At 35.1% G+C, this 15,760-nt stretch overlaps 1 protein-coding gene across 1 annotated transcript in view; it reads right to left on the reverse strand.

The window, feature by feature from the left end:
* The window catches only part of EPYC (epiphycan), a 36,487-nt gene extending 20,949 nt beyond the window's left edge, over positions 1–15,538 (reverse strand). The window contains exons 1-2 of the mRNA XM_007085611.2: positions 15,468–15,538; positions 12,949–13,126 (exon numbers count right to left, since the gene is read on the reverse strand). Of these exons, the coding sequence (XP_007085673.1) occupies positions 12,949–13,113 (165 nt within the window). The 5' untranslated portion in view covers positions 13,114–13,126; positions 15,468–15,538. The remainder of the gene's footprint in view (positions 1–12,948; positions 13,127–15,467) is intronic.
* Between the last annotated feature and the right edge of the window lie 222 nt (positions 15,539–15,760).

The following is a 15,760-nucleotide window of genomic DNA, read 5'->3' on the forward strand; positions in this document are numbered from 1 at the left end:
TGGAATACTTACTGAAATGGTATACTACCACATTTGAGTGAATTCACAATTATTTCAATTCACTTATTTTTAAAGCTCAGTATTTTATTAACTAGATTAAATCAGAGTTTATAAATATATATTATGAATAAATCTCTACGAGTCCAATATCAAAATTAATGGCTTTCTATTTACTTCAAAAAAGCATAAAATCATATTTGATATTGACTTGCTAGGATGTATTTATGAAAACATGTAAATTATTTCATGCTTTTAAAAAATCTATCCTAATAGATGGTGATTCATCATAAATTCATAACTCTGAATGGTAATGTTTCTTTGTATTTAATGCGATGTTTAGGTGAAAATTGTAATGCAAGAGAGATGAGAGTTGATGATTTGAGGGTTTCGTTTAATAATATCCTCTCTAGTCTGTATCTCTTCTGGGACCACAGCATTTTGTTGTTCCCATGTTTATTTACTCATTTCCTTTCCTTATTGTCAGAAAGTGGCAATATTCCATTTTTAGTTGCCAGAAAAAATTTTCTACTTTAGTTTTATCCCAGTTTATTAAGGACTCCATTCACCACCATTCCATTAGGCTCCAGAAAAACTTAATAGATTTTCAATATCTTAGTTCTCACAAAATGTATCATCTAGTTCTAATTGAATGTCTCCAAATAATATTGGAAGAGAACTTTGGCAAAGGCTTTAGAAACATTATCTAATAATAAAGTCAGTTCACATTCCCTTTCCCCTTACCTCCCTTATTCCCCAAGTAGGGATTCCAGAAGGACAATTTAGTGTAGGCTGAAATCAGTAATCTCATGAGGATAGGGGGAGACAGAGAGAGAGGTGAGAGAGAGAGAGACAGAGAGAGACAGAGAGTCAATCACAGTAATTGAAAACAAAGAAGTTGGACTGAAAACCAAGAGATTTGGAACCTTATAAACTCTAACTTTTTTTTTTTTTGACAGAGCAATTTAGTAATATTTTAAGTTTTGATCTTTCCTATCTTTACACAAAGCAAATTATTCCTTCTAGCACAGACTTTATTGATTCACAAAGTATAATAAGCCATGCCTTTTAATACATAGAACTTATCTGCATAAAATTGCTATTTACTCATGGTGATGATGATGATGATGATTATGTATATATTATCAGAGGGTAATAATAGACATTTTGAATAGGAAAACATGTGCAGCAGGGAGGACCAGATAGCTAATAGCCAATTGCCTTTGAAATAGATAATTATTATGTTATTTATTTCTACTGTTTAGTTCCAGTGGTAAAACCTTAAAAAATTTTTACAAATTTAGAAACTTGACTTTATCTTTTAGAGGCAGAATTTGTTTAAACAAATGCAAAAACTGAACTAGACCAGAATGCTAACCTGAAGGCACTTACTGCCACCAATATATCCCCTGTAGCCTCTGTAGTCTCACCTGGGAACCTAATCATGATCAAAAGATTGTTGTTGACCATAGCACCAGAACAAAAGACTATAGGTAAGTCAGCTTTGTAATAGCATAAGGCGAAGGAGGTGCTGTTTTTCTAGGGATCAGAATCTTTAAGTTTGTTGATGGCCATAAGTTTTTACTATTAGTTTCAGGATTGAATCATCCTGCCAATTGAAGGCTGTTAAGTAGTAATTGATTGGCCTTGAAAATATTTGATTTGATGATCTTCCTTTCTTCTCTCAGTATCAGAATGTACTGATCCTTTTCAATCTCCTTTATCTCTCTCTATATTACAGATTCAGTATAGTTTTAGTAGGAGGATTTTTTTTTAATTTTAAATATCCTGGATTTGATTTCTTTCACATTTAATACTTTAATCAGAGTTTTGATATCATAACTCTAAAGATAACTTAATCTCATAACTTATGAGAAAATTTGATCCAGCCTCAATATCTTATATATTTATTTTCTTTGTTATTCTTCTCATATGTTAAGAAATGGAGTATATAATATATATTTGCATCCATACCATTTACCTCTTTAAAGCCCACACTGAATGTGAGCAGAGAGACTGGCATGATTCACTGTGATTACCCTTTAGATCTCACTTATTTGCATCTCATATTGGCTGAGTTGACATCAAAAGCTAGTAATTGTACAACCTAATGAGGGACAACATTACCAAGCGATAATTCTTGAACTATTTTCATGCCTGTGAGTGTGTACCTTAACAAACATAAGGTAAGCCTCTCTATTCCTAGCAAACTCAAGACCAGTTTAAGCAGGACTTGTCCTAAGAGTATTAGAACATATGAATATAGGAAATTGGGGAAGATCTAGTGAAAATTAGGCATAGTGAAAGAGATCTAATCAAGACAATAATAGGTCACGTTCAATCTCAGGTTAGAAATTAGTATGATGGGAGAACATGGTCAGGGTAGGATTACCCAACTCTAAAATATAAGATTTCCAGACTTTTTTTTTGAAAGATGTTATTTCTGGCATATTTATAATTTACTATTTTTTTTTTTAAATATGTCATTATGGGGGCGCCTGGGTGGCGCAGTCGGTTAAGCGTCCGACTTCAGCCAGGTCACGATCTCGCGGTCCGTGAGTTCGAGCCCCGCGTCAGGCTCTGGGCTGATGGCTCGGAGCCTGGAGCCTGTTTCCGATTCTGTGTCTCCCTCTCTCTCTGACCCTCCCCCGTTCATGCTCTGTCTCTCTCTGTCCCAAAAATAAAAAAAAATAAAAATAAGAATATGTCATTATGTTAGATGCGACAAGGCAAAATCTACAGTGGAGTGTGTTAGAAAAGCAAAATTTGGACTGGAAAAAAAAATGAAAAGGCATACATTGTATGGGCACCAAAAATGTAAAATAATTTAGAAAAAATAATTTAGAAAAAAAATAATTTAGAAAATAATTTAGAACTATTAAAATAATTTAGAAAAAAAAAAACAACAACAAACCAGCAACTGACTCACACTTCCCAGCTGAGGGAAGTCAAACACTGGATCTGGGCCTATCCCAAGAGATTCTGATTTCAATAGTCTGGGGTGTGGCCTAGGCGTTAGGATTTCTAAAAGCTCTAGCAGTGATTCAAATATGTGGCCAAAGTTGAGAACCCCCACGCTAAAGGGGAAATGTACTTCACTGAATAGCATGTAGGAGACATAAATACTAATTAAGTCCTGGAACTTAGAAAGTTTGGTAAATTCTTGATGAGAATGTGGTAGAAGGATTGTTTTTCACTAGGCTCCCGGGGCCAGAAGCTTCACAAGCATCCATGACAGTTCCAGTTCAAGAATCTGCTGAGGTTGATTCTCCAGCTGGGGAAAAAAAAAAAAAAAAAAAAAAATTGGGGAAGAAGGGAAAGGTCTCTGGGAAGTAAATTTCTTGAATTCCATAGCAGGAAGCCATGGATAAGCCACTGGCATAGCTTTCAAGCTGGAGAACCCTACTGGCTGAAAATTCTTGTTCACAAGATAATCTGTCACCTGACAGAATACACAATGCAGAATCAGGTGCCAGAAACCCAGAATTTAGCAGGAAATTAGACACTCAAAGGCTTTGAGTATGCAAAAAGAGGAAGAAACTTTGATTGACCTGGTAACTGGGCCGGCCACCACTGTATGTTTTAAAAAGATGCTGGAAAACAAAAATATCTCAAATGCTACTCTGAGAAAAGAGCCATTATTTTAGGCAGTGTTTCCTAGTTCAGTGCTGCTCAAACCACAGGTGCATCAGAATGACAAAGGAGTTAAAATCGCTGATTCCTGGCTCTCTCTAGAGTTTCTGACTCAGTAGGTCTGGGTTGGGACCTGAGAATTTGCATTCCTGACTAGCTCCCAGGTGATGTTGATACTGCTAGTTCAGAAACTACATTTTGAGAAAAGCTACTCTGAGAATGGTAAAACTGTGCCATAATTGAACTCCTGATGGAAGATTTCTCCCAGTGTTTGAGCTCAAAATTTGCAAACCGGGGACAATAAACATCAGCTGACCAACATCTGGATGAGGCTAAACCAAGGTTTTTTGTTTTGTTTTGTTTTGTTTTTCCATCTTCTGATTTTTCTTATGTAGCTCCAGGTCTCTTCTTGAGTGTCTGCCAACACTACGTACTGGTCTGGGGGAATACCCTTTTGCTTGGAATAATTAATTTTGGAGACTCGGGATTAATTTGTTCTTTAAATCTGATGGGGGTTAGGGCCATTTTTGTGATAATACTGCATGCACACTTAATGCTTCATTCTCTTAAAATATCAAAGTCATGGGAGACTGTAGTGAACTACTAGCAAAGTATGTGTTTCTGAAGGAACTACACCTGTACCTGGAAGAACTCAGTCATGGTGTTACCGAAAGAGTCCAGCTTGGCCCAGGCAAGATGAAGGGAAGCAAAAAGAATTAGGAAAAGGAAGTTCTTTGGCTTTTTCAATCAAAGTCAAACAATGCTGATTTTGTACTGTAATCTCTTTGGATTTAAACAAATTCAGACTTTAATTTGCAGTAGATGGATGTTAATCTTTGGTCCTTTATTTTTCCACACAAGCTTCATAGAAGTAGGGGAAATATACACAGATTTGTGTTATCTTTATGTTTCTGGAATTTTTTTTAATGTTTACTTATTTTGAGGGAGAGAGAGAGAGAGAGAGAGAGAGAGTCAGGGGGGAGGCGTAGAGAGAGGGAGACACATAATCCAAAGCAGGCTTTACGCTCTGAGCTGTCAGCACAGAGCCCAACATGGGGCTTGAACTCAGGAACTGTGAGATCATGACCTGAGCCAAAGTCTGAGGCTTAACTGACTGAGCCACCCAGGCGCCCTTGGAATTGTTTTATTGGAGTATATTTACTCAGAATTTCATTTCATTTCAGAGTCTTTCCTAAGCTCTATTATTAATGTGGCTTGATATAATTTTAGGTAGAACATACAAGTGAGAGTGAGATATCAATCTCAGGTGCAGGAAGGCCTTTGAGAAAAATTCACTGATGCTCTTGGATCCATTTCAGAGCTTTTGGGATCAAAATCTACATTCTGCCATTCTGCCATACATGCCTAAGAGTGCTGACTGTCATGGTGGTAGGTCTCATAAAGATGGGAACGTGATTGTCCTAAAAATGGGAAGAGCTACCTTGAACTTAATAGTTAAGCCTAATGGCTTGAAGGCCACCATCCTGGGAGGTGAGTGCATCTTCTGTTGGCTCTTTCATTCGCTCTTCCGGAAGAAGAATGACTAGGCTAATTGGTGGATGGCAGAAGATACTAGGACTGAGTGGTTCACCCTCCCTTTTGGGGAGAATTGTCTGCCTGTCAAGAACATACATTGCTTTGTCCCTCCATGCACTACGATTTACTGAATCAGGCACTAATCTGACGACTGTGGTTAACCACAGTTTTGGGTTAATACCCAAAGTTAGTGGTTTGTTACATTATTCTTTGTAGTGTGTGGTTTAATAACTTAAGTGCCCAACCAAAGTCAGATTGGGAAACAAATGTCCTCACCTATGTATTCATTTTGATTAAAGATCCCCACTCTGCCAGTCAATTCCTAACCAGTAAGTCCAGGCCTTCAGCAGATAATATTTAAATTACAGATCTGCTTCTCATTAAAAAAAAAATAGAAATCCAGAATGTTATTTGGATTTTCATATTTGCACAGAATAAGGTTTTTGTTAAACAGAATGGAATTTTAAATTTCTCTTTTCTCAAAATTGTCCCACAGAGTTGATAAGAAATCTTGAAGCTATTCCTTGTTGTTACCATTATGTCAACAATTGGCTTCCAAAGGTGTTAAAAGGTTCTCGTATATTCAGCCTGGGTTACTATCGAAGCATTCGTAAGGATTTCATGGACTGGCATGTAGATATCTTAAGTGTGGTGGAATTCTTCTCTAAATATCAGCCTGGTGTACAAATTGATTTAACTGATCCATATTAATTATCTAAAAGAATGTGACCATGGACACTGGCAATGAAAGCTGTATCTTATTTTCTATTTTATCTTGAAAATGGATGAGGAAGAAATGTGTTTGGCGAAGATTGCTCAATCCTCACATTTCTCACAAAGCAGCTTTCAGTTCAGAGGGATTGTCTTACCTCTTGCTCCCTTAAATACTTTGACAGCTAAGACAGATGCTTAGATATTGTGTTAATTATAATCACTTGAAAATTCTTGCTTTTCTGATTCCTAATAATCAAATTACTTAATCTCAGAGGAAAGAAACCTCAATATTGGACACAGCTAAAAGAAGTAAAGATTAAAGAGAAGAAGGAAAATAATGGAAGCTTTTAATGCCAAAGTCTCTCTGGTTTGGCATTAAAACAGTCTGGTTTAAATTTTACTCTGAAACGTACTAGCTGAATAACCTTGGGCAAAATTCTGATCTTCAATTGTTAATAATAATAATAATAGAATAATTTATCATTTCAAAGGATACTTATGAGAATTAACTTAGGCTTGTGGTCTCATAAATAATGTATAATACAAACACAAATAAGTCACTGGCAAAGACTATCAGTGTTCTTTTGTTTCCTGATGAGCCTATATGATTGTATGTTTGTTGCATTTTCTTAAAGTTTTCAAATAGTTTTAAAATGAGATTCAAATAGTTTAACACTGTTTTTAAAAGAAGCATATGGAAAGTCAATCAGACAACCATGTTAAAAGCTCATCAGCAAAATTCTACCCCCCCCCCCCACTTTCTCCAGAGTATCTTTGGTGAGGAGGGAGGGTGAGGAGAAATATTAGCTTTTATTTTTTGCCAAATTCTGAAAAGAACATTTAATTCAGGCTGAGTGTAAGTTATTTCTTCCAATAAAAAGTATTTTATATGCAAACCACCTTTGAAACTTTTAAATATATTTCATAAACTGGCCAAAGTGAGACATCATTCCAAATATAAAGGTAAAAAAAAAGATAAAAGTATTCCATATCTTTATTACCAGAGGAAATAAATAGTAGAAATATTACTAATTAATTGCTTTCTGTTCAGAAAATACAAAGATGTTATCTGTTAGCATTACCAAAGCTCTATACCAATTTATCATATTTAGATAACCTAATTAAAATACTTTTTATATATCATTATCTGAAGTGGACATTGATTCTATGAGTAGCTCAAAGTTAATGTCATTTTCTTAAGCAATTTCTAGTGTTACAGGGCACCAACATTTGTTCTAAAATTATTCTGCATGGCATCGTATTACCATTATGGCAACTGAAAAGAAACCATTGTTCAACTGTTCCTGGATACAACTGCCTTCACTGAATACTTGCCCATTTCTACAACTCCACTAAATTTAACTTTCATTCCTTTGATGAATCTTATCGCTTCTTCATCCCTGAAAGCTATTTTTTAAGCTTAATTCATTTCTTTCAATGGTGATTTTCTTTGGGATGATTTTAAATAAGTTCACTACTTATTCTCCTTATGAAAAAGAAAACAATGGCCTAATTTTAAGATCAATGGAGAGTAATAGCAAGGAAGGCACCTCTCATTCAAAAAAATCCCTATGGGTCAATTATTACTGATATCCCTTTATTAGTTATTGCCATTTAGCTATGAATGCTTACTCCATCCTATTCCAGAAAGTATATGAGGCAGTTTTAAAAGCACGTATGGTAATTCTTCAAACAATCTACACGAGGAGATTAGGATGATGGGAAAGTAAAGGTGGGGGAAGTAATATAAAATGAGGAAAGAATGCAGCAAAAATTCAGGGCCCAAATTTCTGAGCAAAATGACAAACACAATTATTTACAAGATGTAGAGCCCAGAAAATAAGCACATTCCTGAAAATTTGCAACCCATTTGGGTACTGAGGCCTGAGAGAAATGTCTACCCCATATCCTCCTGAAGAGCATTGTATGGCATCACTGTAAGTGCCCCTCATGCTGTCCCACATTAAGTACAACCAAGTGCTCCACAGGGCTCTGTGATACAACATTTATGGTGTTTATTAAAGATGCAGAGACACTGCAGATGCTATTAAGTACAAGTAATTATATAAGACTAGAGTGAGGCAGGATAGGGGAGGGTAAATCTGATTGGATGGAGCCAAGGAAAGGTTACTGCAGGAATGGAAGTTCATATGCTCCATAAATACTAATACTGCCACTGAGTACTTTTCTGGGCAAAGGAAATAACTCATGGGCAGGCCAATGTTTTTCTGAGACCTAAGAGAAATGAGTAATCAATAACCCCAAAACTATACCATGGAAACAGAAGCATCAAATACCTAACTTAATCAAAAATACGGTCTCAGTTTAAATCACTCAAAGAATATCAAATTTTTAACTGTGTTCTGATGAAAACTTTAAGGCAAATAACAAAATGTTTCCGTGGAGTCTAAACCACCAAATATTTATGATTTTATATATCTATCTATATTTATATCTGTATCTATATCTATACCTACATTGGATGGATGGATAGATAGATGTTAGATAGATAGATGGATAGATAGATAGATGGATAGAAATAGAGACATAGAGAGATAGCTATAGGCTATTCCCCATAGCATAGATATACTATGTTGGAGGATGACTATCTATAATTAATCTTTGAAGTAGTCTTTTTTATTTTAATTTAATTTTTTTTACATTTATTCATTTTTGAAAGACAGAGAGAGACAGAGCACAAGTGGAGGAGGGACAGAGAGAGAGAGGGAGACACAAAATCCGAAGCAGGCTCCAGACTCTGAGCTAGCATCCGACGTGGGGCTCGAACTCACAAACCACGAGATCATGACTTGAGCCGAAGTCGGACGCTCAACCTACTGAGCCACACAGGAGCTCCTGAAGTAGTTAGTCTTAAGCCATTCTTTCTTACAAGTTGGGTAAGTCAACTGTCTCTAAAATTTACTTCTAGATTACATTATTCACCCATAGAACAAATGCTTTTAGCAGTGTTGGAGCACCAGCGTTCAGTTCTACTAAAACAAGTATCAAGTTAAAAGGACAATTTGGAAAATGGTAGAAAATGGAGGGAGGATAATATATTTTTTTATTAACCTGCTGGAAATTATTTTCTGATACGAGAAGATAATATCACTATAATTATATGTCATTAACAACTATGATCTTAATCAAGTTACTTAACCGCTCTTTATGTCAATAGTCTCATGTATTCAATGAAAAGAACAATATCACTTCCTAGTTTTGTTGTGAGTAATGAGATCATGCATGTGACAGGCCTAGAATAGTACTCAGCACATAAGAAGTGCTCAATCAAGGTTAGCTAATATTCATCAGAAAGCAAAAAGTTCATATTTTTGTCTTATGGCTTGTAACCAATTCTCACTTGTACCATTAAATTAAAATAAAGGCTAAGTAAAAGACTGCAAATAATTTATGTTATACCAGCAAGTTTATCCATTATCCACTGGGTAACATAGAGCATTATGATGGAATTGCTGAGCCTAAGATCTGCTTCTAACATAGAATCCAGCAGATTCTGAATATTCTAAATCATCAGAAATCACTTAAGTCAGCAGTCTGGAATACTATTCCTGTATGTCATTTTCAAAACTAGAAATTCTTTCATGACCCTTTGACTCACTAGGGAGGTAATGAATATACTACCACCAGTAGAAATCGACAAAGCTCTATTGAGATTCTAACTCTGGGGTTGGAGGGATGATTTGGCTCATTGCTAGATAAATCACTGGATTCACAAATGCAAGCCTTGCAGCAGTACAATTCAAATTTGGTTTTCAGAAAAAAACTTACATTATTACATATTGTATTAGTTTTCTATGGCTGCAAAGCAAATTGCTATACATTTAGCAGCTTAAATCTTTACCCATTTTTAACTAACAGTTTCTGTGGGTCGGAAGTCCAGGAATGGCCAGGAATGGTCAGAAGTCCAGGAATGGCCAAACATCTGCCCAGGGTCTCACAAGGCTAAAATCAAGCTAATGGCCAGGGCTGTGATCTCAGGTATACCTCTGGGTTCCTTATATCTATAGGACTGTGGTTTCCATATGCTCTCTGGCTGTCAGCCACTCTCAAAATTTAGAGACTTCCTGCATTCCTTGCTATGTGGACCCATCCATCTTTAAAGCCAGCAACAAATAGTTTTCCATTTCCTTGAATTCATTTCATGCTTTAAAATTTGTCCCTGACCTCAAGACACTGTTTTAAAGGACTCATTAGTATAGATCAAGCCAACCAGTAGAATCTCCCTTTTTAAATTTCAGTTGTGCCATATAAAATAACCTAATTATAAGCCTGATATCCCAATATAGTCCCAATATAGTTATGATGTTGAGAATTATAGAGGGCATGGACACACGAGGGGAGGAGTCACTTAGGGGACATCTTAGATTTCTGCCTACCTCATATGTCTAAGGCCTTAAGGATAAATCATTCAAAGTCTAGAGGGTCTATTATATTGGCCCAAGATGCAAGTCTTAAAATTTATAAGAAAGAAACTGGCATATATTTTAGAAACATTGCTCGGTTATTCTATAAATTTATAATTTTAAAATATAAACTTGCTTTTTCTGGAAATTAAATAAATTCTAGACTAACATAGTCAGAACCACACTCTTGAGATTGAATACATAAAAGAAAAGAACCTTATCTTACCATTCTCCATGTGCTTCATTTACCATGAATTTTTTTTATCAACTGTTCCTTATATGGGTAAGTTACCAGTGTGTTCACTCAAAAAGTGCCATACAGGAATAAGAAAATGTAGAACAACTGTTCTTAGTTGATAAATATGAGATAAATAAGCTTATCAGGAGTTGTCAGAATCTGAATTTCCATGACTAAAGTCAAGAAATTCATACAATGAGTAACTATATTCTAGAATCCATGCAGCATGGCTGGATCTATTGGCTTCATTTTACATCTTCTCATAAAGAATTGAATATTAGTTCTTTGTTTGTAAAGCCATTTACATTAACAACTTGTTAAGATCTGAGCTTAAGTTCTGAATTTTATTCCTCAGGTCATTTTATTTATTATATTACATTGTTTTTGTATTTTGTTTTTTCATAGGTGGTGGGTGGGTGGATTGGTGAATTGATTTTTGCTACTGGACCAACTTGGTAAAATTAAAAAATTATGCATAGTTTGTTTTCAAATGTGTTACATTTTCATTATAGCACAGGTATATGTGTATATGTATATCATCTATCTATAAACTGGTTTTCTTCATCACAAAAGATTATTAAATCAGGATGACTTATGTATTTCAGTCATCAACAAGAGATTATTTTGTGGCTCTCTGGAGAGAGTTGTTAAGGATGCTGAGTTTGGCTACGTCAGTGTGAAAATTAAACATATTTGAATGAGGTAACAGGATACAATGCCACATATTTGGTACCTTGCAAGAAGGTTGCTCTTCCAGAACAAGCAAATACTGAAGAAGGGTTGGATACGAAACCATCTTTATAGAGATACATTTATCACCTTAAGCTTCTTGACGGCACAAAGAACTTCAGAATCTCTTGAGAATGTCTGTGCAGCAAAAGGGGATTCTGACATCAAGGAATGGCTTTAAAGAAGTCTACAGATAAAGCTCATCTCCTTCAAAATTTTATCTAGGGCAGCCTTGAGCAGTCTCTAGAACCCACTCCACAGGCCTAATCAAAACAGAGGATTCACTGATGATACTCATCAAACCTCTTTGATCCTATGAAATATCTTTTGGAGGAATGACAGTACATTTAAAACTAAAATATTTAGCTTGGTAGATAACTGCAGATACATACTGAGTCTTTTTTTTTTTTAAATATTTATGCAAAATGGGAAAAGGAGCAGAGCAGAGGAGTTAAGCACTGACAAAGTTTCTCCTTATATTCTAAACTGATGCATTGGATTGGAGATCTAGAGAACATGTATAGCAAGACTAGTGTTAATGACTATAAACTCTACAGAAAATTCCCTTAACATAGTAGAAGTCATACAGCAAAATGAATCAAACAATGTATAAAGACTTGGAAAACAATCACAACCAAATGTGCAGAAGAAAAGTGGTCTTCTGTCAAGCCTAAAACTTTACTAAAAATAAGGAAAGAGGGAGACAGAGAAGGAATGGGGTGGGAAGAGCTTAAAAACAGAAGAGAGGAAGATGCAAAGGAAAATGGGGTGGGGAAGAAGATGTGAGAGTCATCGCATTGCAAAAATTTGATTCTTAAATTTCATAAGGCAACATAAACAATAACGAGAATGCATATCCTCTTAATAAAGATATAGCTACGTTCCATACAATTTAAATAAATGCTTTTGTCAAAATATTTTATTTCCCTAGTTGCCAAAAGTAATTATTCTAACAAGACTTACACTTGAGTGACTGCCCAAAATATGTTATGATCCTGTAAAGGTGATGTAACTTCCCTTTTGGATGATTTATGCTTAATTAGTTTTTGTCAATGTTGTACATTAATTACCCTCCAACATTTCAAGGTCTATTTGTGTTTTGATTTAAAAAATTAGTCTGTATCCTTTAGTTATGTAAAAAGTCTAACATTTAATTGGAAACATGTCATATCAGATTTATGTAATGGGCTGTAACCTTGCCAATGCCTACATTAGGTGAGAGATAATCCGTCATTTAGAAAAGCACACTCACTCTTGGAACACAGTGGAGTTCCAAATCACTGCCCTTTCTTTGCATTCTTATTTTATTCAAATTTATTTTCCTCTTTGTCCTTTGCCCCAAACTTCCCCAACTTCCTTATTATCACACGTGTACTATTTCCACTCTTCTCCTCTAATGCTCTCTGTTCTAACTTGAAAGAAACTCTTTTTTGTTATTGTTGTTTTAATTTGTGAGAAGATATAAAGAAAATGAAGTGAACCAGGCGAAAGCAAAAGAGTGCCCCAATGTTAACTTTCAACAGATTGAACAGATTGTGGAGAAAGGGTTCATACGAAACCATTAAGATAGAACATCTCTATTTATAAATAAACAAAAATCTATTTGAAGAGAGCAAATCTCAATAACTCCCCATACTCATGCTTTTAAAAGTCTCAAGAGAGGCAGGAATCAATTACCTCAGCTTGACCAATAGGTATGTTTTCATAGTTGTATAAATTATCCAGGTCGTCCAAAGTGGCATCGTAAGTTTCTGAGTCATAGTTGATGGGGTCCAGAGTGGGAGCAGTCACAGCAGCATCAAAGATGACAAGTCCCAGAATGAGTCTTGCTAACATTTTCATTTTTCAAGCTTTCCTAACAAAAAATACTTAAATGTATAAATATCTAATTGATAATAACTTAGGAATAGTTTCCACTAACTAGGAATGATAAATTCACAGTTCGACACTGTGAAACTCAAGCTGGTAGCTTTCTTTATATGGATCATTTATAAACATAACACATGAAATTATACAGATTTTGAAGGCTATTCATAGTAGATATTCAAATTAATTCACAAACCTGTCCACATTTTTACAGTAGCTATAGGCATTACAGTGAAATTAAGTTTCTTTCATAGAGAAACACAGGGAAAAAGGGGACACAGAAATATTGTGATACACTTGTTCATGAAAGCCTTTGCCTTAGAGTTTTACCTTTTACTAAACATTAAGTTTCTTTCATCAACTCTGGGATGTAGGAAGGAGAAGGAGGTGGCGGAGGACTATAACCGTAACTCCATTTTACAGATGAGGAAACCGAGGCAGAGTTGACTAGCGATCTAACTAGGACTCATAAGTGTTTCTTGCACATTTAAGCCTATGGCTTTTTCCAGACAAAATAATGAAGGTTTTCTTTTTTTTTTTCTTTTTTACTTCCTTGTTGCCTCTGGGTATCATTGATGTATGCATAATTTAATATGTGTATAATTTACTATTTCATGCAATATTTTTCAAAACTTATTCTTAACCGAGTGAGGCAGAAAATGATTTTTTCTTTAGTCCTTCGTGTTTTATTTCAGTTCTTCATAGCTATCTAAGCTTTAAACTCAGAATCAGTCAGAATATATGCCTAAAAGACACTATAAGGCAAGATTTTCTTGGAGGAGGATTTCCACACACATAAGATTAAAAAGTTTTTGTTTCGTAATTCTTTGTTAAGCACAATTCTTATTTTCCATGGTAACATCGTGGCGGGGGGATTCGATCAAGATCTTACCATTTTAATTATTTTAGTTCTGTATGTACTCCTTTGAATACGTTCTAGTTTTAGGGGAAAAAAACCCTCTCACGTTTAATTTTAAACATCTAAATTGGGCCTATCAAAAATGTTACCTGGTAATCATTTTTCGAGGAGGCAAAGAATCTGGAAAACTTTTCTTATCAAGCATGTCTAATTTTAAAGGTGTTGTATTTTGGATACACTTCTCAGGTTTACTTGAAGAACAGTACCTATGGTGTTTTGCACCTATACACACGTATAAAAGGGAGTTCATGATAAATATTACTTTTAAACTTGAATGCACTGGCAGACAAACTGACCTTCAGTTACTTGAAAGAAAGTCTTTATGAAGCAGGTTTAGGCAGAGGCATATGAAATTCCTCTGAGAATAAGAAGCAGTACAAGGAGCTCCTTTTTATTCCCTCCTATGATTTCTTCAAGTAATTTTTTTATCCATCCTGGATAAGCCAAGCCTCTATGTCACTTGCCTTTGCATGGGTCTTTGCAGGATTGCAGACTTCGAACTGTTGTACACAATCACCAACAAAGTCCTACTTAATCAAACAGTGTGATTTACAAATCTTCCACAAACCATTCTTCCATAGTCGAGTGGAAAACATTAACTGTGGACCCCACTAACCTAGAGAAAATCTTTTCTTTTTACATTTCCTTCTACATTTCTGGCCACTTTCATTGTTCAAAGTAATTATGTACTTGCTGATGATTTTTTTCTCACTTCAAACTATAAATGTGAGTATGTGTCTACACTCTTAGAGTTTATTTGCTTTGGGCATATCCCTCAAAGTTATCAGCAATGAGACAGTCTGTGCAAACCCCAGAAATATGAAGAACACCTATCTATGCTTAGTTTAAAAAGTACATTTCTTCCTCCAAGTAACTATACCAGTATTTAATGTTGTATCTTTGAACTTGTTGCCCACTTTATACCATTTCATGATATTTTGAAAATTATGCTTATAATAAAACTTTAAAATATATAGCTTATAAAGACATTTAAATGCATAATTGCCATATAATCATCAATATATTATTAAACACCTGAAATCTCCCTTTTTCTTCTTTTGCATAATATTTCAATCAATGCTAATCAATAGTGCATGCCTATAATGGCAAGAAACAAGGTCAATGTCAGGGCACTTGATTTAAGGAATATATTGGAAACTACTACAATTTTACTGGCATCTATCCTGGCTATTAAGATCAACCATTTTACTGTGTGTTATTAATTCCTGAGCTAATTAAAAATTTGAGTTTTCCAAGAGTAATATAAACGTAAAATAACGAACTTAAACCTAAACCATTGAATCAAAGTTCACCATGAAATATGAAAGCAAGTTGAATTATTTTTCAAAAAGTTGTTAGAAGAGAAAAATAAACTATCTCACCCAAGAAGAAAGCAATTGTAAAAACTTACCTTTGGCTCCTACTTGGTGAAATGGCACGAAGTGACTGAGGACGCCGAGCCAGTAGTATGTGCCCCTGACCAATGGTTGTGAATTCTGGTCTGTGGGAGGTGGAATTTATAACACTCAATTTTCTGTTTGGAAAAGCTAACCTTGAGAAATGCTTCTCAGTCTTTAAAAACCCCAAATTACTTTATAGTCACTCAAAATAAGCAGTCGAGTCCAAATGCCATAGTGTATAGAGTTCTTGAAATATGTTAAAAGAGTTCTAATTGCCAACATGTCGCCTTAAACATTTTAAATG

Source organism: Panthera tigris, chromosome B4 (genome assembly GCF_018350195.1).
Source record: "Panthera tigris isolate Pti1 chromosome B4, P.tigris_Pti1_mat1.1, whole genome shotgun sequence".
Classification (NCBI taxonomy): Eukaryota; Metazoa; Chordata; class Mammalia; order Carnivora; family Felidae; genus Panthera; species Panthera tigris.